This window comes from Lepidochelys kempii, chromosome 10 (assembly GCF_965140285.1).
Source record: "Lepidochelys kempii isolate rLepKem1 chromosome 10, rLepKem1.hap1, whole genome shotgun sequence".
Classification (NCBI taxonomy): Eukaryota; Metazoa; Chordata; order Testudines; family Cheloniidae; genus Lepidochelys; species Lepidochelys kempii.
The window spans coordinates 60,496,147-60,522,562 of NC_136389.1; the positions used below are offsets into that span (position 1 = coordinate 60,496,147).

At 40.0% G+C, this 26,416-nt stretch overlaps 1 protein-coding gene and 1 long non-coding RNA gene across 10 annotated transcripts in view; one reads left to right on the forward strand and one right to left on the reverse strand.

Moving 5' to 3' along the window:
* Positions 1–26,416, forward strand: part of CCPG1 (cell cycle progression 1) — a 65,959-nt gene that overhangs the window by 19,703 nt on the left and 19,840 nt on the right. For 6 of the 9 annotated variants that reach the window (XM_073303804.2, XM_073303799.2, XM_073303801.2 and 3 more), the window contains exons 2-7: positions 1,494–1,564; positions 13,235–13,352; positions 17,514–17,593; positions 17,760–17,967; positions 21,148–21,243; positions 24,625–24,879. In XM_073303804.2, coding sequence (XP_073159905.1) covers positions 1,505–1,564; positions 13,235–13,352; positions 17,514–17,593; positions 17,760–17,967; positions 21,148–21,243; positions 24,625–24,879 — 817 coding nt within the window. In that variant the 5' untranslated portion in view covers positions 1,494–1,504. Of the gene's footprint in view, positions 1–1,493; positions 1,565–10,769; positions 10,903–13,234; positions 13,353–17,513; positions 17,594–17,759; positions 17,968–21,147; positions 21,244–24,624; positions 24,880–26,416 lie in introns of those variants that run through there. The other 3 variants (XM_073303803.2, XM_073303805.2, XM_073303806.1) reach the window with 2 other exon arrangements.
* LOC140894918 (uncharacterized) lies at positions 11,216–26,047 on the reverse strand. Its single transcript, XR_012153994.1, has 3 exons — positions 25,730–26,047; positions 19,393–19,492; positions 11,216–11,543 (listed from the first exon to the last, which is right to left on the reverse strand). It is a non-coding gene; the product is annotated as an uncharacterized LOC140894918 (long non-coding RNA).

Consider the following 26,416-nt stretch of genomic DNA (forward strand, 5'->3'; position numbering starts at 1 on the left):
ACTGCAGGGATTGGTCAAATGTAACTCTAAGAAACACAATAGGAAAACAGATTAGGTAATTTTTCCCTCTGTAAATTCCTAGCTACAGCTCTGCATATGGAGTGACATTGACATTTATCTTTGAAACGAGTTCTTTTTCATGTTTAGTTCATATCTTCTAAATATGGTTAAATATATAGAAAGGGATAAAGGCAGCAGGGTCAGTAATAAATGAAGTAAATGTATTTAAGCGAGATACTATGTTTGTACTCTCATCAGAAATATTTTGAACTGGCAGAATTTCTGGTAAAGAGTGCGTGTTTATGAACCAAAGTGTTATAACTCTCTTTTCTTGTGTTAGTAATTTAATCATCACTTTGTCGAAGTTTTATTCAGCGTTTGTATCCCATAAACTTACTCTTCCATTCTGTTGGATGGCTAATACAGCATGATTCAATAGTTTTCCGATTACTTGGAATTTTTTTTTATAAGTGATAAATGTATACCCTGTTTATAAAGTTTGACCCACTTTGTCTTTTTTAAGTAGATTAAATCTTTTTAAAAATGAAGAACTTGTAACTGTCTTCATTTTAGTCTTTTGGGAGTTTAGAAACTTAGATTGCATTTTAACAATGAAGAAAACAGGATCTTATTGGTAAATGGGAATAAACAAACATCAATTGCAACCATACATCTACTTTTCTGAAAATCATTCCTTAACCCCTCTCTTATAGCAGCAATTATAAGTTCACAGTTTATTGTAACTAAATTCCACCTTTACATTGTTTTGTTCTCATCAATCTACTTTCTATGCCCACATCATATTCCCCACTTCTTTGGAGTCATTATTAAGGGTTTCTTACTTAGTGGAAGGAATTGAAGAATGATTGTACCCTGGTTTTGAGGCTTGGGGTGGAAGTAACTCCAATAGACTATACTTTATAAAAGATTCCAAGTTTGTTTCCTTGGAGCCTGCTGGACTTCAAACACTGGGGATTCATATAATCAGTCATCTCAGGGAAACATAGTTGCTATGACAAGTAATGGTTTTAATCATTTTCATTATAGTTGCTTGGTATCTTAAGCACTCGGAATTACCTTTAATCTTTAATTGTTTGTCTGTAGGAAATATTCTTGGGATATATTACATAATTGCACTTAGTTTTTTCCTCACATTTTGAGCATTTTAGATGGCTAAAAGGGGAGCCATAAGGGCCAAAAACACTGCCTATGGTCTTGATATAGAAAGTCCATATACTCAATATTTACTTAACTTTACAAGAATATAGTTTTAAATATTGAAATACAAAAGTATACCTTTTTTTTTTCAAAACAGACCTGCTCTTTTTATTCCAGTTTATTCCAATTCTGTAAATTGTAAAGTATTGTATAAGTATTATAATTGTGTGATCTGTGGTTTTCTAAGCTGGATACATTTTCAGTTGTTGTTTTTTAGAAAAAAATTACAATAACGATATATGTTTCATGCTAACATGATTTATTTTCACTTGTAGCTACTTTGAAAATGTCTGAAAATTCCAGTGACAGTGATTCATCTGGTGGCTGGACTGTCATCAATCATGAGGTACTTAGTCTCAATTAATATTAAACAGACATGGTTAACTTAAAAGTCACATTTGTTTTCCAGTTTACGTTATTCTATATAGTCCAATGCACCTTTTCCCTTCTATAGTTAGTGAATTTTCCATTTGAGTGGATATTTCACACAGACGTAGAGGAGAAAGAAATATTTTTTAAAATAGGAAAATATGATTGCAAAGCTATAGAATTTGGCAGATACACTTGGGGGTTGGTGTTGCATCTGATACAGCTTTTAACTTTTAAAACAACAATAACAAAAAAAACCCAACTAAACAAAAAGCCGATTAGATTTCAAGTTGATGTCCCTTTAAGAAATTTGTAGAGTTTTGGTCACATTTTCTCTTTGGTGCATTTCCCTCAAAAACATTAATGATGTATGTCATCTGCACTTTTGTTACCATTGCCAGCATATTTCTACTCCTCTCCCCAAACCTAATGTGGGAAGTGGACAGTGCAGTGGTTCCTCCAAGGTCTGTATTACTACCGCCAAGCAACTTGAACCTTGCCTCATCAACAATGGCTTTTGACCACACCTCCCGCCTTGGGTTCCTTCCTCTTCCTGTGCAAAACCATGGCAAGAGGTCAAAGATCCAGTGGACAACAAGGTGGTGGTAAAGGGCCTTTGAGTCCAGTCCCCATGAGCAACCTACAACCAGTATCTTTTATGTTCCTATTTACAAGGGTTTAGTCAGATGCTTCATGGGGACTTGCTAATTAGTCCTCTGTATTTTGACATTCAAGATATAGTGGGCAGGAGTTGATTCAGCTCCACTGGAGGTTTATCAACAGTCAGAGTGCTAGTGTAGACAGGGTTCTGGTACCTACTGTTATTTTTAACTATTGTATTGTCTAACCCTCTTCAGAACATATCTAGATGACATGATGGAAAAACACTAGTGGCCTCTGGTACTCTTTCTGCACCAACACGTCCCGTATTGCTACTATTAGACGAGCTGAATCCGTGGTAGCATAATCCATTAGTCAGTGTGCGTTATGCATCCCCATCTGTGCCCAGTCCACAGAGCGTGTGAGTCATCTGTTACAGCCCCCAAGTACAACTGTTGTCATCACAATAGCATTGGTGTGAAAGTCTGCTATAGGTAAATCCTGTGTGTTCTGATATGGGGTTCAAAGAAGCAATAACTTTATGGGTCAAACAAAGTTCATGTCAAACAAGCAGACCTATGGTTCTGATTCTCAATGGTAATTCATTGGCTACTTCTGTCTTCATCTGAAGGGTGTGAAAAATCTATTTGCCCACAGTGAATAAGAATATTTCACAAGTGAATAGCATCAACTTCTGCAGAATTTAAGCTTTCCTTTAAAAATGAATCAGATCCCTAGCTTGTATGGTTGCTATGATAACCTTCCAAAGATGAATTGAGCATAATCTAATGCAATGAGTTGTTCCAAATTCTGCAAAGAAAGAGCTCCAATGTTGTCATCGTTGTTCAGTGATGTTCAGAAATTAAACAGTATTTTCTCTGTGGTTTAAAATTAGTTCATTATATTTCTCTAAACACCACCTAGCAAAAACAAGGCTCTCCTGTGCAATGGTTAAAAGCTGGTGGGCTAATATTTCATTAGGGTCAGGAACAACCAGGTGAATAGATTCATGCCTGAGAAGGAGCTACAATGTAAGTTTAAGTGTACTAAGGACCTCTGTGGCATCCTCCCACCTCACTTCAGTGATTTTGGCATGGAAAAACTTGTCCAGCCTCTTCCCTTAGAAAGTTAAAAAAAAAAAAATTCTCAGAGGTTGGAAGCAAGGTTTCAGAAAGTCCCCTGGTTGCATTATTTAACTGAGATGTCTCTTTAGATCCTTTTAACTTCTCTGCTATGGCTAGCAACACAGGCATAGGTTACTGTTCCTAGAAACTAGACAACAAAGCAAAGCCGCTCCTGACAGCATCAAAATATCATGGAAAAAAACTTTGTGAGAGCTGATGGACAAAGCAGTATAAAAGGGAATTCAAACCATTCTAAAAGTCAGACAGTCCTTCAGAGGCTATTCTGTGAGAAAATAGAATAAGAGAACTAGTACAGTGAATAAAATGGAATAGATGAAGAGGAAACGACACAGGGAAGACTTACCTAGGAAAAGCAGCCCCACCACATAGCATTCCACATGACCCTGGTATACCCAGTTGGAAGAAGAGGGCTGAGTACAGTGGTGGACTCTACTCTCTTCTTTGCAGAAAAATAGACATTCACCAAATGAGTATTGGACATAATCCAAAAAAATAGTTAATAGAATAATCTAGAATATCTAAGCTCATATTTCTTATCCTCAGTATCAAAATGCACCACCAAAAATTAATAATATTTAAAATTTAAAAATGAAGTAAGATATGGATGTCTACTATAGACCACCAAATCACGAAGAGGAGGTGGATGAGGTGTTTCTAGAAAAAATAACAGAAATATCGCCAAAACTGGTAGTAATGGGGGACTTCAACTACCCAGACATCTGCTGGAAAAGTAATATGGCAAAATACAACATTTCCAGCAAGTTCCTGGAATGTACTGGGAACAACTCTTTGTTCCAGAAAGTGGAGGACAGACTTGATTCTAGCCAACCAGGATGAATTGGTAGCGAATATGAAGGTGGAAGACAATTTGGGTGAAAGTGATCATGAAATACGATAAATTTCACGATTCCAAGGCAAGGAGGCAAGGAGAGTAGCAGAATAAGGACAACGGACTTCAAAAAAGCAGACTTAGAAGAAAATCTAAGGGAAAAAGGAGTGCTGGCAGTTTTTCAAGGAGACAATATTTAAGCACAACTGCAAACTGTACCAATGCAAGGGAAAGGTAGGAAGAATAGTAAGATGCAAATATGTCTCCATCAGGAGCTCTTGTAATGACCTGAAAATCAGAAAGGAATCTTACAAAAAATGGAAATATGGACAAATTTCTAACGAGGAGTACAAAAGAATAGCACGTAGGAACAAAATCAGAAATGGTAAGGCCCAAAATGAGTTACTCCTAGCAAGGGACATAAAAGGCAATATGAGGAGGTTCTTTAAATACATTAGTAGGAAGAGAAAGATGAAGGAAAGTATAGGCCCTCTACTTGTGGGGAAGGAGAACTAATAACTGATGACATCAAGAAAGCTGAGGTGTTTAATGCCTATTTTGCTTCAGTCTTCATTAAGAAGGTTTGTGGTGACCAGATACTGAACACAAGAAATATGAACAAGTGGGAAGGAATGCAAGCTAAAATAGAGAAAGAACAGGTTAAAGAATATTTAGATAAGGAAGGGGCTCTATATCTGGTTGAACAGAAGGATACAGCAGTAGCCTGAGCCCCTTGCACAAAAGCTCTATTTCCTGCTGTAAGGGTGATATGAATCCTGCTTGCCCCAGGAGAAGATATCTCCTTGGCTGGGGGTGAGTCCTAGCGAGTATGGTGGTTGATAGCCTGATGGAGCTCTTCCCTTCCCATCCCCAATTGTGCGGGGGAGAGGTAGGGACTTTCCCAGTGGCTGCAATCACTTACTGTGTAGTGGTCAGAAGGTTCCTTCTCAGGGGACTTGGGGATGGCCCAAAGCTGTGGAGCTTGTGGAGCGCACAGAGATTAGGGTTGAATGTTTTTTCTTTTTCCCCTGGATTTTCCAGGAGCTAGCAGCAGCCTGTAATGCAGGCTCCCTGTGCTGTTGGCAGCCGGGCTGCCAGATTAGGTTGGGATTGTGGATTTCCTGAGTCCTGTGCCCATACATAAGAAGATAGGCAAAGTAATGCCCTGTAGTGGAATCTATATGGTGGCCCCCTGCAGGGCATGCATGGGTGTGGGATTCAGAGACGGAATGTTGGCACACTGGCTATGGTATTGAGAAAACTGTCCGTGTAACTGTGTAGGGGAGGTCATACATTGGAGCTAACTGTGCCAGTATTTCATCAAAGGAAGCATAAACAGCAGTAGCTGCTCAAGTCCTGGTGTACCTTCTCAAAGTCAATAGAGATAATATTTAAAGTGCAGTATATAGAAATAATCTCGGTGCATAAGGGAATCATGGAATGTGGGTCAGAGAGAGGTAAGAGGGACATGGAGTAACTTTGATCTGGGGAAGTGGACATGCCACCCAGCTGATATGTGCAGGTGCATGGTTGGACAGATACTTGGAAAGAGGCTCAGCCTTGTCAATATAGAGCAAATTAGTCTGTTGGGCTCTGTTACAGGGCTAGCTGCACTTCTGTCCCCTTTCTGGTCTTTCTGGTGTCAGGCCTAATGCCTTTACCTATCTTGGGATGAAATTTTACAATTCTTCCATTTTTTGACCAGGATCTGGGCTTCAGTAACCTGTTCTTATCCTGCAGGTCCGACTGAATTCGGGCCCCTGTTGTTCTTCCCTTTGGGAGTCTGTGACTGGTGGTATATAGTAACAAAAAGCTTTCTTAAATCAAAAGTATTGTTTATTTAGCAGTGAGAACAAAGCTTTTAGGGAAAAAGGATTTTAAAACAACAGTTATATGCATGTCTTTTACTTAAAGACTTCCCATCCCCTGATGGTGACCTAGGCAGTCCTAACTTCTTCAGACACCCTCAGCAGGATCCTCTATGTCTGTCTGGTTCTCTGAAAAACAACTGCCTCTCTTTAGAGTGTCACTTTAAATCCTGCCATAGGGTTTTGTTGTTCTGTGCTTGGGAGGTCTTGTTTGCTGCTAGTCAAACCAGTTTTATAGGCTCAGTAGGGGATCAAGCCAGAGTCCTCAAAACCAATGGTTCTGTTCTGGTGTTGTCCTTTAAATGACACTTAATTGTCAGTTGATAGGTGGCTAACGGTGGAGTTTATGTGGGAGTTTCGGGGGAGGATTCCCTCCCTTCCCCTTTTTTCCCTAGGAATAGGATCTAGGAAGTGAAGACAACAGTGGCTCCTGTGACAGCACTAGAAGTGACCTGAGGAGGAGAAGAGACAAAGAAGATGGTTGGATGCAGAAGCTGTGGGATATACTTCATTGTTGAGAGAGCATCTGATGGAAGTCACCTATGTTTGAAATGTTACCTAATAGAGTTCATGGCAGAGAAGATCCAAGGATTGGACATGCAGCTGGAGACAATGATGGAATTTATATGGGGATTTGAAGATGGAGATACCACAGACAGCTCAAGATTTGCAGACATCTGCCAAACAAAAGGACTTGGAGAGTGAACAGCTGGAAGAACAGGGTAATCCATGGAAGAATGTGACCATGAGGACAAAGCAGAGGAAGACACCAGCTAGTGGTGGTGAAAACAAGTTGGATAACAGGTTTGCTGCACTGGGGAATGAGGAGGAGAGAAACAGGCTGAACATAAGGTTGTCAGGAAAAAAAGAAGGGAAGCCAGTCCCTGCAGAAGAGAGGAGCAGATGGTGGAGATAGCCAGGGAGAAGAGCCTAAGGAAGAAGTAACGATAATGTAGAGGGGACTGCAAGAAAGAACGTAAGACCGATTCATACCAGCACCAGGAAGAGACATGTCTGTGTGACTGGGGACGCCATACTCAGTAGAATTGACAGGCCTGTCACCAGACCAAATCCAGAGAACATAGGAGTTGATTCCTTCCAAGAGGACTAAGTACTGTATCAGAAAATGCTTAGTGTCTCATCTCTTTTTATTATCTGTTCACTTAAGTCACAGGGCTACTTAGAGGTCTGTTATATTTTTTTCCCTGAATGTTCATTCAGGTTTTAATAAATTATTTTGAGGGGCATATTTCTGTGAAACCTTTGAGATTAAAACTAGTGATTTTTTTTTTTTTTAGTTAACAGAAACCCCACACACAAAACACTTGCTAAACTACAAAAACAGGTGACTTAGTTTTTAAAAGGGTTTCAGAATTGGTAATAACCTTATAACAGGATTGTACAGATTTTTCTTTATTCAAAAGTATTTAATGTGAATGTTTTGTGAGATCTCTAATGTTCTTAAAGCTTGTGGTTAACATAAGCGCTCTTTAAAAACAAAAACAGATCTGTTTGCTTAATGCCTGGAGGAGGGAGTAGAGGGGGAATGATCTTGAAGTGTTGCTGTAATCTCACACCTGTTGCTGCAAAAATAGCCAACTCTGTTTACAAAACGGCAGTTGGTCTTGATCCAGGATGAGTTAGTGTTTTCACTTAGGCTCTGTTTTTCTAACAATCTTACATGAATTTCCTCAGTATTTTTTGTTTGTTTTTTGAGGAATGTTACATTATGAAGATTCGCTATCTAGACAGTTAGACTAATCAAGCAAGACTGCCAACCATATTGAGAGTTCTATCCCGGCAGTTGTCTGGCTTTGTACATCTTCAGTCTCCATTTAGCTGTAAAGTAGTCAGATACTTGCAGCCCAGGCATCTGTGTTTCCTGGATTAAAGAGAGAAATCCAATTTAGGCAGGTTTTAAAAGCTATTCTGCAGTCCAGTATTGTTGATCTCTTGTGTGTTATACATGTTACGTCACCTTGATCTGGGCTGGATTAGCCCAGGGGCTTTAGGGGCTGCAGCCCAGGGCCTCGGGCTTAGGGGGCCCTGCAAAAATAAATCCATAATTATATACAATTCAACGGTGACCAACCTGTTGATCATGATTGACTGTACAATCCTGGAGCCTCTGCCAGTCGATCACAATCTCCCGGCCGCTAAAAATCCAGCAGCACAGCACCTCCTAACCTCCCAGCCGGAGCCTGCACCTCACACCCCCTCCTGCACTCCAACTCGCTGCCCCAGGTCAGAATCCCGTCCTGTACTAAACTCCTTCCCAAAGACCGCACCCCTCTCCCTCTCCGTCTCCTGAGCCCCAACAATCTGCCCCAGCCTCTAGCCCCCTCCTGCACCCAAACTCCCTCCCAGAAAGAAATTATTATTACAGCTGTTTTAAAGTAAGAAGTAGGCTATTTTGAATTAATTTAACTATATTCTACATGTTTTAAAACTGAAATGTAACCACAGAACTGCTTTATGTTAATTAAAAGGCAAGCTTAATATAGTGTTAATAGCCTCAATGCCATAATTGTGATAATTTTGTTTTAAATTAGGAAAAAGACTTGTATGCAAGGGCCCCACAAAATCTTATAGCCCTGGGCCCACAGGAGAGTTAATTCGGCCCTGACTTTGGTGTCCGTGTGGAAAGTCACTCAATTATGCCAAGGAAAAAAAATCAGTTTGCACAAGTATAGTAGAGACTTGTTAGAAACTGGCAGCTAAATTCTCTGAAGATTTCAATGAGCATCAAGAATGCTTCATCCCCTTATAGCTCCTACATACCAATTGGATTGCGTTTAGGCCATCCCTTGGGCTGGGCTGGATTTTCCCTTTCTCCTCTGAGTTGCCAGGGCACCGAAACTGAGAGCAGGGGAACTCTCTCTCCTGTGCTTTCAATGTTGCTTCTAATGGGGCTCAGGCAGCATGGAAGATGAGGAGGAAGCAGCCTGACTTGAATGTAAAAGGATGAGGAATAGGGGATGGAGGAAAAGGAGTAGATGCAAAGGGATAAGGGCAAGAGCAGGGGGAGCAGAAGATGGTGGTAGGAACAATGATAGGGCAAAGGGTCAGGAGCAGTGTGTGTGTGGTATGGCAGGAGCCATGGATGGGGACAGAACACTGCCAGAGGCTACAGGATGGGCAGGAACCAGAGAGAAGGAGGAGGAGCTGGGGATAGGGGCAGAAAGGGGGACAGGGAAAGGCATTAGAGGATGAGGATGGGATGGGGCAAAAAGGTCTGTAACACACTGGAAAGCACTTCTCCAAAGAACCTGGAATCTAACCCAGGTCCTGAGTGTCAACATTCATAGCTATTTGCTGACAGCAAAGGAAACACAAATGCAGAGTGCCTCAATCCTCCTCTAAAAGAAAAGGAGTACTTGTGGCACCTTAGAGACTAACCAATTTATTTGAGCATGAGCTTTCGTGAGCTACAGCTCACTTCATCGGATGCAGCTGTAGCTCACGAAAGCTCATGCTCAAATAAATTGGTTAGTCTCTAAGGTGCCACAAATACTCCTTTTCTTTTTGCGAATACAGACTAACACGGCTGTTACTCTGAATCCTCCTCTAGTGGCAAGTCCACATAGTTTACAGCCTTCTATTGCTACCTCTTGTTCTGTTAGTTAAAGTGATAGAAGGCTATGCTGTGGATCTAAAGATCTCAACCCTGCTGGTGGTCCACATAGAGGTCAGTATGGTTCTATGTGATGGACTTTTTTTCAATTTGTGTTTTAAAAAACACAGGAAATTAAATTTTAAAAAAACCCACATTAAAACAATGTTAAAGTTGCAAGTGATGCACTCAAAAGTTAAGACATGCTAGAATTATGGTTGCCTGTACATTCTTAATTTAGCTCCTTGTGCATATGGATTATGATGAAGTCTTTAGCTACATATTCATATGATATTTTTTCCACAGGACTCAAGACACGTTTCTTCCCCTACCCCATACTTCCATACTCAGATGCACCAGCTTCTTCTTGCTTGCTTTCTGGGCATGAACAGCTGGAGCACTGAGAGCATAGGACAGAGAATCTCCCTGCTTTCTGTTCCTGTAACTGGCTCTGTAGCAGGGGGGAGCAATTGCAAGAAAAGCCCTGCTCCCCTTCTGCAGCCAGGAGTTGGAGCATGCCCATTGCAGACAGAATCTTCTTGAGATAACTGAGCTGCTGAATTAACAAGTCTCTACTGAGCATGTGCAATCTGTGAATTTTTAGAGGTTTATAACTTGGCCAAATAGGTAGATTTTCACATAAACAGCAAAAGATACATCCCTGACATCACAGTGACTCCCTGCCAAATTTCAAATCTCTGCTTCAAAGCATGGAGATGCAAGAGCTTCTCAGTGAAACAGTTGTAAGAATTTTTGAATGTGAGAGAAAATAATTTAAATTTGTTCTTAGGAATGGCTGAATCATTTTTACTGAAATTTAAAAAAAAAAAACATCCTGAGGCAGACATTCAACATGGGGAAAAAAGCCCAAATGGTTAAAATTTGTCAATGGTTTCTATGAACAACTGTAAAATAGGGTCTTATAATGGGAATGTTGGACGTCTTTAACTATAGGTGGCAGTAATAACTGTCCATCCATCTGTCCGTCCATCCATTCATCCACATGAAAGAATTTGGTCACCTTCTGTTTATTCAGGGTTATGCATACCCATTGCTTGGATGCTGCTTTCCCTATTTCTCTGTTTTCCTTTTACAAGTAGGTATGTTCTCTGCTGGAGAAGAGTATGTGTGTGCAAGGGACAATTTTCAACCTGATTGGGAGTGTCTGATTGACAGGGGTAGCATGAAGATACCCATTAGTTTGTATTGATGAATCTCACAGGGAATATTTCCAGATAAGAAACTGATCATTCTTTTAGGGTAAAAATATTATTTTAAACATTTTGATGTACACTTGGAAATGTTCATTGTGAAACATATCAGAGTTTGTATGATACAGTACTATTAGGTTATATTTTTGAAACCCTGTTGAATTATTAGTGTCTTCTGGTTTTTGAAAATGATGTTGTTTTTATTATATTCCTTTGTCTCTGTGTTACTGTGTTTAGCTTGACTTAATGTTGGGCTTTTAAAGTTTAACCATACCCCACTCCTCAGCCTCATTTTGTTGCGGGCGAAAAGGGATCCAGAATAAGATATCTACATTAATAAAGACCATGTATTTAATCTTTCTAAATTCTACTTTTTTTAGCAAAATAAAACATTTGGATAATTTAACTGACTCCAAACAAATAAAGGGTACAGTTACCGAGTTTGAACAGTTAGGTGCCAAGCCTGATTGTCAATTTATTGATGTTTATAAGTATCATGGTTTCTCTTTCTACATTTCTTTTCCTCTGCTTTTCTCATTCATAATAATTTTAAATCTCATCCTTTAACATATTTTCCTTCCTCTAATTAGTACCTTATCTAGTGTTTTTACATTTCTTTTTCTTCCATCTTCTGTACCGTAACACTTCGTTTCGGGCTCTCGATTCATCGCCGTTAACTCACGCGATTAACTAAAAAAAATGAATCGCAATTAATCGCAGTTTTAATTGCACTGTTAAACAATAGAATACCAATTGAAATGTATTAAATATTTTTGATGTTTCTCTATATTTTCATATATATATTAATCTGGGTTGTAATTGAAATCAAAGTGTATATTATTTTTTATTACAGATATTTGTACTGTAAAAATGATAAACAAAAAAATAGTATTTTTCAGTTCACCTCATTCAAGTATTGCAGTTCAATCTCTTTGTCATTAAAGTGCAACTTACAAATGTAGGTTTTTTTTGTTGTTACATAACTGCACTCAAAAACAAAACAATGTAAAACTTCAGAGCCTACAAGTCCACTCAGTGCTACTTCTTGTTCAGCCAATCGCTAAGACAAACAAGTTTGTTTACATTTACAGGAGATAATGCTGCCCTCTTCTTATTTACATCACCAGAAAGTGAGAACAGGCATTTGCATGGCACTTGTGTAGCCAGCATAGCATGGTATTTATGTGCCAGATATGCTAAACATTCATATGCTCCTTCATGCTTCAGCCACCATTCCAGAGGACATGATGATGATGCTCGTTAAAAAAATAATGCGTTAATTAAATTTGTGACTGAACTCCTTGGGGGAGAATTGTATGGCCCCCGCTCTGTTTTACCTGCATTCTGCCATCTATTTCATGTTATAGCAGTCTCAGATTATGACCCAGCACATGTTGTTCATTTTAAAAACACTTTCACTGCAGATTTCACAAAACGCACAGAAGGTACCAATGTGAGATTTCTAAAGATAGCTACAGCACTCAACCCAATGTTTAATAATCTGAAGTGCCTTCCGAAATCTGAGAGGGATGAGGTGTGGAACATGCTTTCAGAAGTCTTAAAAGAGCAACACTCCCATGTGGTAACTACAGAACCTAAACCACCAAAAAAGAAAATCAACCTTCTGCTGGTGGCATCTGACTTAGATAATGAAAATGAACAAGCGTCAGGCCACACTGCTTTGGATTGTTATCGAGCAGAACCCATCATGCATGGATGCATGTCCCCTGGAATGGTGGTTGAAGCATGAAGGGACATACAAATCTGTAGTGCATTTGCCACATAAATATCTTGTGAGGCTGGCTATAACAATGCCATGTGAACGCCAGTTCTCACTTTCAAGTGACATTGTAAACAAGAAACAGGCAGCATTATCTCTTGCAAATGTAAATAATGTAAATGCAAATGTAAATTGTCTGAGCGATTGGCTGAACAAGAAGTAGGACTGGGTGGACTTGCAAGCTCTAAAATTTTACATTATTTTATTTTTGAATGCAGTTATTTTTGTACATAATTCTACATTTGTAAATTCAACTTTCATGATAAAGAGATTGCATTACAGTACTTGTATTAGCATTGTACACTTTGTATTCTGTGTTGTAATTGAAATCAATATATTTGAAAATGTAGAAAACATCCAAAAATATTTAAATAAATGATATTCTATTATTGTTTAACAGTGTGAGTAATCATGATTAATATTTTTAATCGCTTGACAGCCCTACTTTGTTTAGTTTTAGAGATTGCCAGTTTTCAATTTGGTCTGTTATTTTTGTTCACTATTGTTATTCATGTTGTTTTTTCTGTAACCCTTTTCAAGTACTTTAGAATAAAAATGTTGTAATTTCAGCAAATATAATTTAAAGCTTTCTATTCTTCAGGGGTCTGATATAGAGACAGTGACCTCTGAAAATGGAGGAACAAATAGTAATCTTGAGTTTGCTTCAGAAGAATATGCTACTTTAGTGGAGAAAGAAGAGCAACCATTTGATTTGAGAGGTAAGATATTAAAAGCAGAGCTATTCTATAAAATATGCAAGGCTTCTGTTGTAGCGATTAGTTTTGTCCAAGATATTCTATATGTACACCTTAATAAAAACAGTACATTGTATAGGCCTCTGTCGCATTACTACTTTATCAGTGTTGTGGACAACTTTCAGTAACTAGCATTACAAATATATTACTTCTTAATGTGTATATGGGAGTGAAATAATTAGTATGGCGCATATTACTGAATCATTACTTCAGGCATGTTAACGAAGAGTACCTATTTGTATAGTTGGAAGATAGCAATACAATTACTGATACAGAAATCATGATTTAATTGAAATTCCTTAATTATGTCATATGCCAAATCAGGATAATTTAGAAGCAAATGTGCATTATATCTAAAATAAGAATTCAGTAATGTCACTATGTCACTTTGAAGCCTAAAATATCTGTGGAGTCACTGTGAAGCATTGGGAGCAGCTACAGGGATAGTTGAGAGCTACCCCTTCTTGTCAACTGTTGGGAATGGGCCACATTCACCCTAATTGAATTGGCCTCGTTAGCACTGACACCCCACTTGGTAAAGCAACTTCCATCTTTTCATGTGCTGTATATTTATACCTGCTTACTGTATTTTCCATTCCATGCATCTGATGAAGTGGGTTATATCCCACGAAAGCTTATGCCAAATAAATTTGTTAGTCTCTTAGGTGTCACAAGGACTCCTCGTTTTTTCTTTTTGTTCAGCATATTCCCAGGCTGAATCATCATTGGGTTTTGTGAACTAGTAACATCCAATTTTTAAGTTCTGAGCCAATCTGACTTTATAAATTACATCTGTTCAGTGTACAGCTACAGAAGGCATGTATCTATGCCATGCCAAGAGACCTAGAGTAGACCATTGTGATATCAGAGGTAACTCAAACAATCACCACCCTTCCTCTGCAGCTAATTTGCTTGCTAATTTCATTGTTTGTATGAGGGTGACTGCACAGATGGTGGATTACTTGGCCAGGCTGCTACACCCATGCACCCATCTGATACCCTTACAAATCTCCCAGAACCACCCTGAAACAAAAATCAACATAACCACCTACACAACAATACAACCGGCACACACAATAATTGCAAACACACAGAACCCCTCACCGCAGTACATACCCCTTATTGACCACCTACACAAGTCAGCACAAATCTCCAAGCGCAGCCCATGCAAAACACGAAGTCTCCAAGCACAATCCCCCACCTGCACAAATCCACACAACCACCCCTTATTCTTCACCTGCACAAAACAACACAAAATCCCCCAATACAACCCTCCAGACAGAAATCAACACAACCACACAGTCAGCACACACAATAATCTGAAACACAAACAACTCCTCGCTGTAGCATACATCCCTCATTTGCCACCCACACAAATCAACACAGATCTCCCAGCATCCCCCCGATGCAACTCAACACAACCACGCACACTACAACACAGTTATCACACACAATAACCCCTGCTAAACCCCCAGATGCAACACAATCAGCATACACAAATATTCCAGTAAAACACAACCAGCACACATAATAATCCTAAACACATTTAGTCCCTCAAAGCAGTAAACACTTTCATTAGCCACTCTCACAAGTCAACACAAAATCTGCCAGCACAACACACTCAATTGCCCATCCTTATCATACTTACCATAAATCTGAGCTGTCACTGTGTGTCATCACTAGTTAAATAAACTTCAACTAATTGGTAGTATAGAGGTGCCTCAGTGGCTCTGTGTTAAGATTGCATTGAGATTTGTGCTTAAAGCAGAATGAAAGTCCTTCCATTTTATACTTTAATTATTGAATTTTGTATCAACATTTAATACTTTCTCTCTTTCTAGAGCAATTGAGTTTTCCATAATATTTTTTATCAAAGATTTATTAAGTTTACCAGAGGTAACAATTGGAAATGAGCCCTTTTTGAAACTTTTTACTGAGTCTCACATTTTTTCAGACTGACTCTTTGTTTTATACTCAAACCACCACAATCCCTTGAAACTTCAAATTTCTCTGTCCTAAACAGTCTACCATCTTGGGGATAAGACAGTTTTCAAATCATACTGTGAAATGTAGTTATTATCATAACTAAAATTGAGCTCCGCAAAGACAAAGAATGGAGCTGTTAAATTCCAGTAGCTGCTATTTCTCTGCAGTTGAGGCTGTCTCCCTGAATCCACCGATCAACTCCTTGTGTATACCTCCCCAGTCCCTGACTTTAAGAAGCTAGGCTGGACAGCCGTGATATGGCAAGGGGTGCTGTGAGCTATGAGGGGCATCAGAAGAGAGTTGAGTATTGAGGGGATGCTATTCATGGCAGCAACAGCATGGGAGGGCCCTTGAAGGTGATGGTTCAGCTCAGATATATAATGGTCGCCTTCTCCTTAGAAGCTTTCCAACACAACCCCATTTCCCCTCTATGCCCTCTGCATAGCCCCCCATATTTTCATCTCCTGAGGATCTCAAAAGGGACAGGAGAGAAGCTGTGCTCTAACAAACAATAGGGAGTTTGTCAAATTGGAGCTCTCCCTCTTTGCTTATCCATGTCCCATTTTGTTTCCCACCCTCTGTGGCTCTGCTACCTGGTACACTAAGAGAGCACAGTATTTCTGCGCTGAGGCATCAGTGCTTCAAAGACCCCTAATGGCAGTGCTGCAAGGGAGCTGATAAGGGGTGTGCTTATAGGCCCATGTGAGGGCCTATAAGCACGAAGTGGAGCTATAGGGATTGAATGAGGCTTATGGGAACTATGTGAGTAGTATGGGAGGAGTGCAGGGACTTCAGTTAGGAATCCACTGTCTCTGTGACAAGGTGTAGAGTTTGAAGTGCCAGCCGAATCTTAAAACACAGGATTTGCAAAGTTGCAGTTTGTGCATGCTCAAATATATGTTAATGAGGAAGCTTAGCATTCTGAGGCCTTTACCATGAGATCTTTCTCTAGCAGACAATACATGTTCTGTCATCCAGAAATTAAGACCAGTTAAACTATCAGTAGAAATCTCTTTGAGCGATACTTAATAATTTGCTAAATACTTTTCACAAATTGGTGGTGGTCTTAGTTTGTTGTTACGGTTGTGCCTAGAGGGCCCAAACAAGATTGGAGCCAATTGTGATAGAATACAATCCCTGTCCCAAGAAGCTTACCATATAAATAGATGATACCTTGTCAGACATATGATGGAAAGGGAAACAGAGGCACAGAAAGGTGAAGTGACTTACTTAAGGTCACGCAGCAGACCATTGTCAGAAATGGAAATGGAACACAGACCTGCTGAGTCCCAGTTCAGTGCTTTGTCCACTGGACCTCTCTGCCTCTCAGTAGAAGCAATCTACAAGATAATGGGGCAGATCTTCCAAAATGTGCATGCACATTTGTGAATGCCCAATTTTAAATACCCTATCCCAATTCATATTTATGTCTGGGTTTCCACATATATAAAGCAAGTGCAAACCTCAACTTGTATGCATGTATTTGCACATCTAGATTGGGTGCATGAATTTGGGCTTGCATGTTTTTTGAAGTTAACTTCATAATATAAATTGGAAAAAACTATATGAACCCTACTTAATCTTTTTATAAATAGGTTGAATAGGATACATATTTTTTCCAATTTGTATTGTGAAGCTAAGACCATTCATGGCAATTTTAATTAAATGGGTTTAACAGTGAGATGATTCACGCAGTTAATGCAAAACCCCAGATGATAAAATATAATAAAATTTTGATGTAATGTCTAGGAATCCATTATCCAAAGCGTGGTCAGGTCCATCAATATCTTGAAAAGTCCTTGGATTATCCAGATTTATCAATGTTCCATCATAATGTCTGGATAACTGAGGACATAATGTTGAATTTAATTTAAGTGTATGTTTTAGGATGTACGTTTCTTCTAGTATGATCAATGCAATGAGTGTCTAAATAAAAGCATCCTTACATCATCATATCCTAGTTATAAAGTATTTGGATTCTGATGTTTCTTAGAGGGATGTTAAACGATGAAGTTTAATACATTTGAAGAATGTTTATTCAAGAATGATTTGACTTTAGAAATTGTTTGATATTACTGAAGAAAACTGGGAGTCCATGTTTTTAATCCCACATTAATTGAAGATTTCTTTGTACTACAGCTGAATGCAGCAAAGATGATGTGGTGTCAATGGTAGAAGCTTCTCCTGCTGCCTTGGAGGAAACCCAGGCAGTTTCTGAGGTATATTATATATTGTACAGCTCAAAGAATATTTTTAAGACACAAAAATAAGATGTTGTTATTCCTCTTTTGCTCCTAAAGCATTAACTACTTTCTGTTTTTAAAATGTTCTACTTTCTCTTTGTCAGTTTGAATAACCTGTTTTTATATTACTGATTATTTTAAGGCAAAGAAAGAGAAATTGCCTGATCATGGTTCCTGTATTGGGGCTAATAGTGATGATTCTGACATTGTTACCCTTGAAACACCTAAAGTAGAAGAAATTGGAACGCAGGAAGAAGCTGCAGTTGTTGATGAGGAAGCTCAAGGTTCAGATGATTTTAACATGGGTTCTTCCTCCAGCAGCCAATACACATTCTGTCAACCAGAAACTGGTAAGAGTAGTTAACTGCCAAGGAACTATGTACAAATGGTACAAAAAAAGGGCGGGGCTGGGATCTCCTTTAGTAACTAAATTATGTGAGCCTTATTTCTTGCTTGTATAGTTCTCTTTGAGAAACTTTTCAGTCTATATGAAAAGATATCCCCAATGTCTGAAGATTTCATACTCTTGATACCTTACCTCTCAAACTTTGCACTAGCATAAGTTTTATGGTACTTTTCAAAAGTAGTGCTAAATTGGAAGCATTTATAAGCAGGAATGGGCAAACTACGGCCCACGGGCTGCATCCGGCCCGTCAGGGCTTTGGATCCAGCCCATGGGATTGCCACCCTGTGGTGCCACGGGCCCTGCACCGCTCCAGGAAGTGGCCGGCACCACATCCCTGTGGCCCCTGGGCGGGAGGGGACAGAGAGCTCTGTGCACCGCCCTTGCCTGCGGGCACCGCCCCCCGCAACTCCCATTGGCTGGGAACGGGGAACCACGGCCAATGGGAGCTTTGGGGGAGGTACCCGCAGGCAAAGGGCAGCGCACGGAGCCCTGTGCCCCACCCTCCTCCCCCAGGGACCACAGGGACATGGTGCCGGCTGCTTCTGGGACTGGCACGGGGCCAGGGCAGGCAAGGAGTCTTCTCTGGCCTTGCTGCACGCTGCTGCCATCCCGGAGCTGCCATCCAGGTAAGTGGCGTCAGGCTGAAGCCCACACCCCAACCCTCTGCCCTGAGCCCCCTGCCACACCTCTCCTGCACCCTAATCCCCTTCTCTGAGCCCCTGCTGCACCCCAACACCCTGCCCTGAGCCCCCACCACACCCTGCACCCCTCCTGCACCTCAACCCCCTGCCCTGTGCTGCCTGCCACACTCTGCACCCCCTCCTCCACTCCAGCCCCTTGCCCTGAGCCCCGTCATGCACCCCAACCCCCTGCCCCAGCCCTACATTCATGGCCCTGCATGCAATTTCCCTGTGCACATGTGGCCCTCGGGCCAAAAAATTTGCCTACTCCTGATTTATAGGAATGTGAAATGCATGCTGGCTAAAATACAAAATATATTACTGACATGTTTTAGAGGATTTATATGATTTTTTTTTAACTTTCATGCTTCAGATTTCTTACTTAGAAATCTTTTATATTCCCTTTTGGAAATGTGTTGATTTGCCAAATCTCTGAGATAGCTGGAATTATATCTCAGTAACCAATTAAGTATCATACATTGATGTTTGGGGCATAGAAGACTAATAACAATGTCATGCCACAAATGGACTCTTTTGCCCCTTATACTTTAGCACTATGTATAATATTTTGTAGAGTCGAAGCTCTTACTAATTTATACAAGTGTCACACAGCATGATATGTAAGAAGAAGGGTATGAAACTACAGCGAAGTTAGAAGTTTTTTTTACATTTGTTTTCTCCCTTATTACCTTTTTCTCTAGTTTCATGGGCTTCCTCCTCCTCCTCCTCGCTCCATTATCCTGCTTACTTGTGTTATGTTCTCTTACTGCCTCTTCTGCGGAAAAGGACCTAGGGGTGACAGTGGACGAGAAGCTGGATATGAGTCAGCAGTGTGCCCTTGTTGCCAAGAAGGCCAATGGCATTTTGGGATGTATAAGTAGGGGCATAGCGAGCAGATCGAGGGACGTGATCGTTCCCCTCTATTCGACATTGGTGAGGCCTCATCTGGAGTACTGTGTCCAGTTTTGGGCCCCACACTTCAAGAAGGATGTGGATAAATTGGAGAGAGTCCAGCGAAGGGCAACAAAAATGATTAGGGGACTGGAACACATGAGTTATGAGGAGAGGCTGAGGGAGCTGGGATTGTTTAGCCTGCAGAAGAGAAGAATGAGGGGGGATTTGATAGCTGCTTTCAACTACCTGAAAGGGGGTTCCAAAGAGGATGGCTCTAGACTGTTCTCAATGGTAGCAGATGACAGAACGAGGAGTAATGGTCTCAAGTTGCAGTGGGGGAGGTTTAGATTGGATATTAGGAAAAACTTTTTCACTAAGAGGGTGGTGAAACACTGGAATGCGTTACCTAGGGAGGTGGTAGAATCTCCTTCCTTAGAGGTTTTTAAGGTCAGGCTTGACAAAGCCCTGGCTGGGATGATTTAACTGGGAATTGGTCCTGCTTTGAGCAGGGGGTTGGACTAGATGACCTTCTGGGGTCCCTTCCAACCCTGATATTCTATGATGCTCTTACTCATTCCCTTTCGTAACACACATTTATACTGTTTCCAGGTTAGGGTTGCCAACTTTCTAATCACACAAAACTGAACACCCTTGCTCTGCTCCGCGCCTTCTCCGAGGTCTTGCCCCTGCTCACTCCATCCCCACTCCCTCCGTCGCTTGCTCTTCCTCACCCTCACTCACTTTTCACCAGGCTGGGGCAGGGGGCTGGGGTGCAGGAGAGGGTGAGGGCTCTGGCTGGGGGTGCGGGCTCCGGGGGAGGCAGAAATGAGGGGTTCAGGGTGCGGGGGGGGGGGCTTTGGGATGGGATGAGGGGTTTGGAGTGCGGGAAGGGGCTCAGGGCTGGGGTGGGGGGTTGGGATGTAGAGGTGTGGTGTGGGCTCTGGTTGGGGATGTGGGTTCCCAGCCAATGGAAGCTGAAGAGCTGGCACTTGAGGTGGGGGCAGTGTGTGGAGCCCCCGTAGCCCTAGGCACAGGGGCTGGACATGCTGGCTGCTTCTGGGAGCTGTTTGGAGCCAGGGCAGGCAGGGAGCGTGCCTTGGCCCCACTGTGCCGCCGACCGGACTTTTAGTGGTCTGGTCAGCAGTGCTGATCGGAGCCACCAGGATCCCTTTTTGACCAGGCGTTCGGGTCAAAAACCAGATACCTGGCAACCCTATTCCAAGCTGTATCCCCTTCTTAGTATTAAGCTGTAATTTGGAAAATAATATACGAGAAAGAACAACTTTCAAAAGCATTGCTTTAACTTGGGAGCAGAGAGTGTATTGAGTAGGTACATATACGCCATATCTTTGTGTTTATAAATGTCCATATGCATCAAAAGATTGAGAAACAGCCCAGTGTCAAAATCTGACCCATTTGTGACTGTTATTAATAAAAGTGTCATCAACTTTTTAAAATCTTCCACATTATCTGATTTTATTTTCTGTTATCTTGATTTTTCCTTTTATGGATAAATTCTAAAATCTTTCTTCTGTTTTAATATACAAAAGAAGGTTGGTGGGAGAAGCTGAGGAAGATTCCAGAATGTGTAAGGGGATGGGGTGATGACCTGAAAGAGCATGTGTCTGGCAGCCTTCCTTTCCAAGGTGGTGTGACTAAATTTGATCAGCTTGTATAAAGTTGACTGCTTGTGCCTAGCATGGAGTGCTTTTAAAGTATTAATGCCAACCTGACTTGCTGTTATAGTGGTAATGTGCCAAACAGGTGCTCAAAACCTGTCTTTATTACAGACCTTGGCTAAACTATTAGGCTCTATTTGACTGATATGCTTTTCAAAAAATAGACTGTACCTTAATTTGGAATGAGCATCAATAAACTTTAAAAACAGTATTTTAATATATTTGCTTAACCAGTTAGTTGGATGGCTGCTGTTGGAGTCCAAATGTATCTATAGTCAGAGAGAGACTTTCTTCCATGTTTAATTTAAATGATTTCAACCAAGTCTTCAGTACAGTGCATTAAATTGATTGTGTGTGGAGCATGTTTGCATTGTTTGGAAAGCCATTTGTAATTTTAGCAGTCGGCATGAAGAAATTCTACCTTTTTTCTTTACTCCAATGGTAGTACATAGCATCCAAGTGTGAACTCTTCATTTGCTTGTCTAAACTCTGGTTGAGTTTTATGCTATGATCAATCAGGACAACTGGCTTCCCCAAGGCAGGTACTTAGGCCAAGTATATATTAGAAGATGCTTGCCAGTATTGGTATATTAGCAAACCCTCCTAATTTAGACACAGCTTATACTGGCAAAAAAGGACTTTTGTCAGTATAGCTTATACTGGTTCCCTGTGTGAAATAAGGCATAGCCGCAAAAGCATTTGTATGCTGGTAAAAAACACAAGGGCTTTAGCCAGTACAGAAATGTCACCAAAAAATCAAATTAGTATTGACATTACTGTGCCGTCAAAAGTTTCTAATATAGATCTGGCCTTGATGATCATAACCAGAAGATGATATTTAGGATTGCCTCTAAGGATCACACTTTATCTTTCATATCCACTATCTTTCTGTGGGTATTTTGCAGTATGGCATTATACTGAATCCTCCTAGCTATTGTAGGAAGGTGTCGTTCTTATCCGAGTGTAGTGCTATTGAAAATTTGCCATTAAGTGCTTTTGTTGGTGCTTTAAATATTTTCAAGTCTTATAGCTGTTTCTCCTTTCTTTCTGATTGTCTTTTTTTCCGCACCTTTTTTCTATAGTGTATCAAAGAATTTCCCGTGCTGGTTAAGGGTATGTCTACACAAAAAACTAGACATCTGAGGCTGGCCTGTGCTAGCTGACTTGGGCTCCCAGGGATCAGACTGTGGGGCTGTTTCAGTGCTATGTAGACTTCCAGGCTTGGCCTGGAAAATGAGCACTAGGACCCTGCGAGGTGGGAGGGTTCCAGAGCTTGCACTCAAGCCAGAGCTTGGAAGTCTACACTGCCATGAAACAGCCCTGCAGCCTGATCCCTGCGACCCCAAGTCAGCTGGCATGGGCCAGCTGTGTGTGTCTAGTTGCTGTGTAGATATAGCCAAAGAATACATTATTCCTCTGAACAGTTTAATTTCCACATGTGTAGGCTTCCTCTGCTAGCTGAACCAACCTTGAAAATACTAAGTATTATTTTTCTAGCCATTTATTATCTTGTGAAATATTCCTTTTGTAGGTGTGTACATACAGAACATATGCATTTGTGTCTGAGCTCCACGCTGAATTCTAGTTCAAATACTTTTTCTCACCTGACTGAGCCATTTCTGAATGCTTGCTTTCCTCCTCCTCAGTTGTCGAAGTGCATATCTACTTAAATGATCCATTCTATAAAAGACCTTCTTTGTTAAATTTAAATTGATTTAAAAGTGTCTGCACTTCAGGATAAGCAGCTTACATGGTTCAACTCAATTTAAATTCCTGTTTTTCCTACCCATGCATATAAAAATTGCTCAATCAGGGATATAAACTGGATTGTATTATCAAATGAGGGGAAAATTCTCTTTCACAATCTAACACGCTACTTTTCCATGGAAGTCCAAAATAGTATATCTTAGTATTCCAGACAATACTATTTGGTAATCTGTCTCAGGGTGGGCCTGATTGGCCCTGCTCTTTATATCTGAAAAATTAGGATTTGGGTTTTATTTTCAGTGAGGAAACTTAAATTATAATGCGTGGTCTGGTTATTGCTGTCATTGTTTGGCATTCTTGTCTATTCAGTGAGATTTGCATGTTTTTACTTAATTGTTTGGTTGTTACAGCAGTGAAATTATATGTTGACTCATATTGGCCCCACAAAGATATTTTAATTAGACTTTTATGTTTGTGGCCTTAATGCCAACCACCTGTTTGTTTAACTAGGAGAAGAACCACAGAGATACTTGCATCTTATTGTCAGTGGTATTCTGGCAAGAGGCAGTAAATGTTTATGCTTATGCATATGTAGTAAACAAACGATAAAATCTAGTACTGTATACATGCACAAAGACTTAAACTGTTGCTGTCCTCTGATAACATTTCTTTCACTAAGAATCCTGTCTCCTCAAATCTTGGTGGTAAAACATGTGATTGGCAGCAAGTGTTTTGGTTCCATGGTGCTGGATAGAACAATTTTTGTGGGGCTCCATACCTTATGTGCCCTTAGAACACAGACCCATTTGCTGAGCCTTCTCCTTTCCTATGCAGGAGTGGTTGAAAAGTGGCTTTTTGGGGAAGTGTGAAAAGATTGTGGTAGGGAGGTATGATAGCTATTCAAAGTAAGTGAAAACATTTAAATAAAGTTGCTGTATAGAAAGCTATTTGTATTAATAAGTACTTTGTAATCTGCATATATTTTTATATACAAAATATTCCACTCCTATGTCTGCAAGTGTTTCCATGAAGTGGTTCTTTGGGTGTAGAGGGTTGCGTGCATTGCTTTTGAGAATATAATAAAACCATATCAACTAGCATGTGGGGTTTTTTGAGTAGACCTCTGTTCTAGCAGCTTCTGTTCCATCTTTTGCATTAAGTGGTTTTTATATATGAGAGAGGGAAGTTTGACAGTTCAGGTTTTTTCACGTTTCACATTCTGTGAATGGGAATGGAAATGAAATTTCTCACTTTCTAACTTTTATAATCATATTCCATTGTTTTGTTTTAAAAGGTACAGTTGGCCTAGGAATGTAAAACTTTCTAATAAATGGAATTCTCAGGCTTGGGAACTGTCAGGCTGTAAGATGAAACAGCTTGTTTTTATCACAGTGGTGTCTTGATCCTTTGCTTGTTTCCCTAAAATGGGGATTTTAATCAAATATGGCATTCTAAATAAAAAAGGAGCTTTTTCTGTATGACAGTTTGTGCAGTAAATGATGTACTGTGTTCTCCAGTTCTAAGTGCTAAAATATACTTTTAGTGGGTATGGCAGATAAATTTTTAATTAACTCCAATATAGTTCAGAAAACTGCAGCTGTTTCATAATTCTTTTGTTACAGAGTTGTGTTCACTTTTCAGGTTTTCCACCTCAGCCTAGTGATGATGAATCAAGTAGTGATGAAACAAGCAATCGATCCAGTCCCACACTAAGGAGACGGCGTGCAAAGAAGAGGCTAGTCTCCAACTCTGAATCTGAGGGCGGGGCACCTAATGAACAGGACAGTGAACCTCCCAAAGAACAGCAACACAAACGCCAATTCAGTAGTGGCCTGAACAGATGCATTATACTGGCTTTGGTGATAGCAATCAGCATGGGATTTGGACACTTCTATGGTAAGTACATGAAATTTGAGTTGAATTACATAACTGACAGGTGGTGTACAAAATGTACATTTGGCATACCAGTATATTGTGATTCAGATTTTTCATTCAACATATTTATTCATGTCATAGGCTCCTTAGTCACAATGGGTGTTTTTTCTATTATTCCTTCAGAAGTACAGATTGTACTAACAAGTAACTTTGATTTCTAAATGTTTTGTCCAATACTGTCTTAACTCATATGATACAAGCTTATGGCACCATTAAGTTAAATATAAATCATATTAATATAACTTTGAAGTCTCTACCTTATCCTTTCATTAGCTGCTGTTCTTTCTTCTTTTAGCTTTTATCTTGTTTGATATTGCAGAAAGGAAATGTCTTGCTCTGTTCATAAAGCACCGTGTACATTTACTTCACTAAATTATTAGCAGGGAACCGAGAACTCCGTTTGCCACAGAAAAAGGCAGAATTTGCGTTTTTACAGAGAATCTTTAGTTTTTACATTTTGTGAAAAAATAAAATTATATGCTGTGGAACTCCAGTTATCTGATCTAATTGGGACCGGGGCCAGATAGGATAATCAGAAATTAGGAGAATGAGGAGATCCCTGTCTGTCAGCCCCAGGAAGCGGCGGAGCTCCAGCTGTCATCTTAAAAAATTGAAATATATCAATAAAACATTGTGTTCAACTGATACCTATATATATTGTGGCTAGGGAAACTTAAAGTTCAGCATTTCATTTTTATCATGGAAAAACTTGGATTTTTATGTTTTGGTTTTTTTTGGATCAGAGGATTTGTTTTTGTAACGGAAAACTAGAATCCCTGCTTAGTAGTAGTAATACTTTGGACTTATTCACCTTTTAAATCCTTTACTTTTCTATTGTTAGTCTTGTGGTAACCCTTATTGTTGCTGGCAAGATACTGGAAGACATTTGTGGCCTTCATCCAGTGATTCCTCAGTTGCTGAATGAGAGAACTAGATATACTTTTATTGAACAATTCAGAATCTCTCTCGCCTTTTACATTTTGTTTGGCGGGCAAAATATTAAGTAGCACTTGAAAATGTACCATAACTTTCAATGCAATTTCTCAGTGTAGTGATGGAATCCAGTGCAGGAGCTTCTCTCTGGCTTCTTAGTACAGTGTCTAAGGTTGATTCTTTTCTGTCCAATTTCAAACCTGAGCAGTAGAGAAACACCAGAATAGATGGTAACTACCTGTCTTTTCAAAATAGCTAAGTGCAGAGCTCAACAGCTTTCCAATCTGCCTAGCACAATGGAGACCCAATCCTGGTCATGGCTTTTGGGTGCTATTAATATAAATAATAGAGTAATGGGGACTTTCATTTTATATTCATTGTATGATATTAGTAGTCTGTCATGAAAATATGATGCCGCACTAAAATAATCTGTTGATTCAGTTTCAGAATGGGAATGTACATTATCTTTTTTATTAGATTTGACTTTGATTAGTAAATTTTAACATTTAGCATAAACCTTTCAAAATTAATTTACCCTTGAATGTATTTTTTTTTTTTGTTCTCA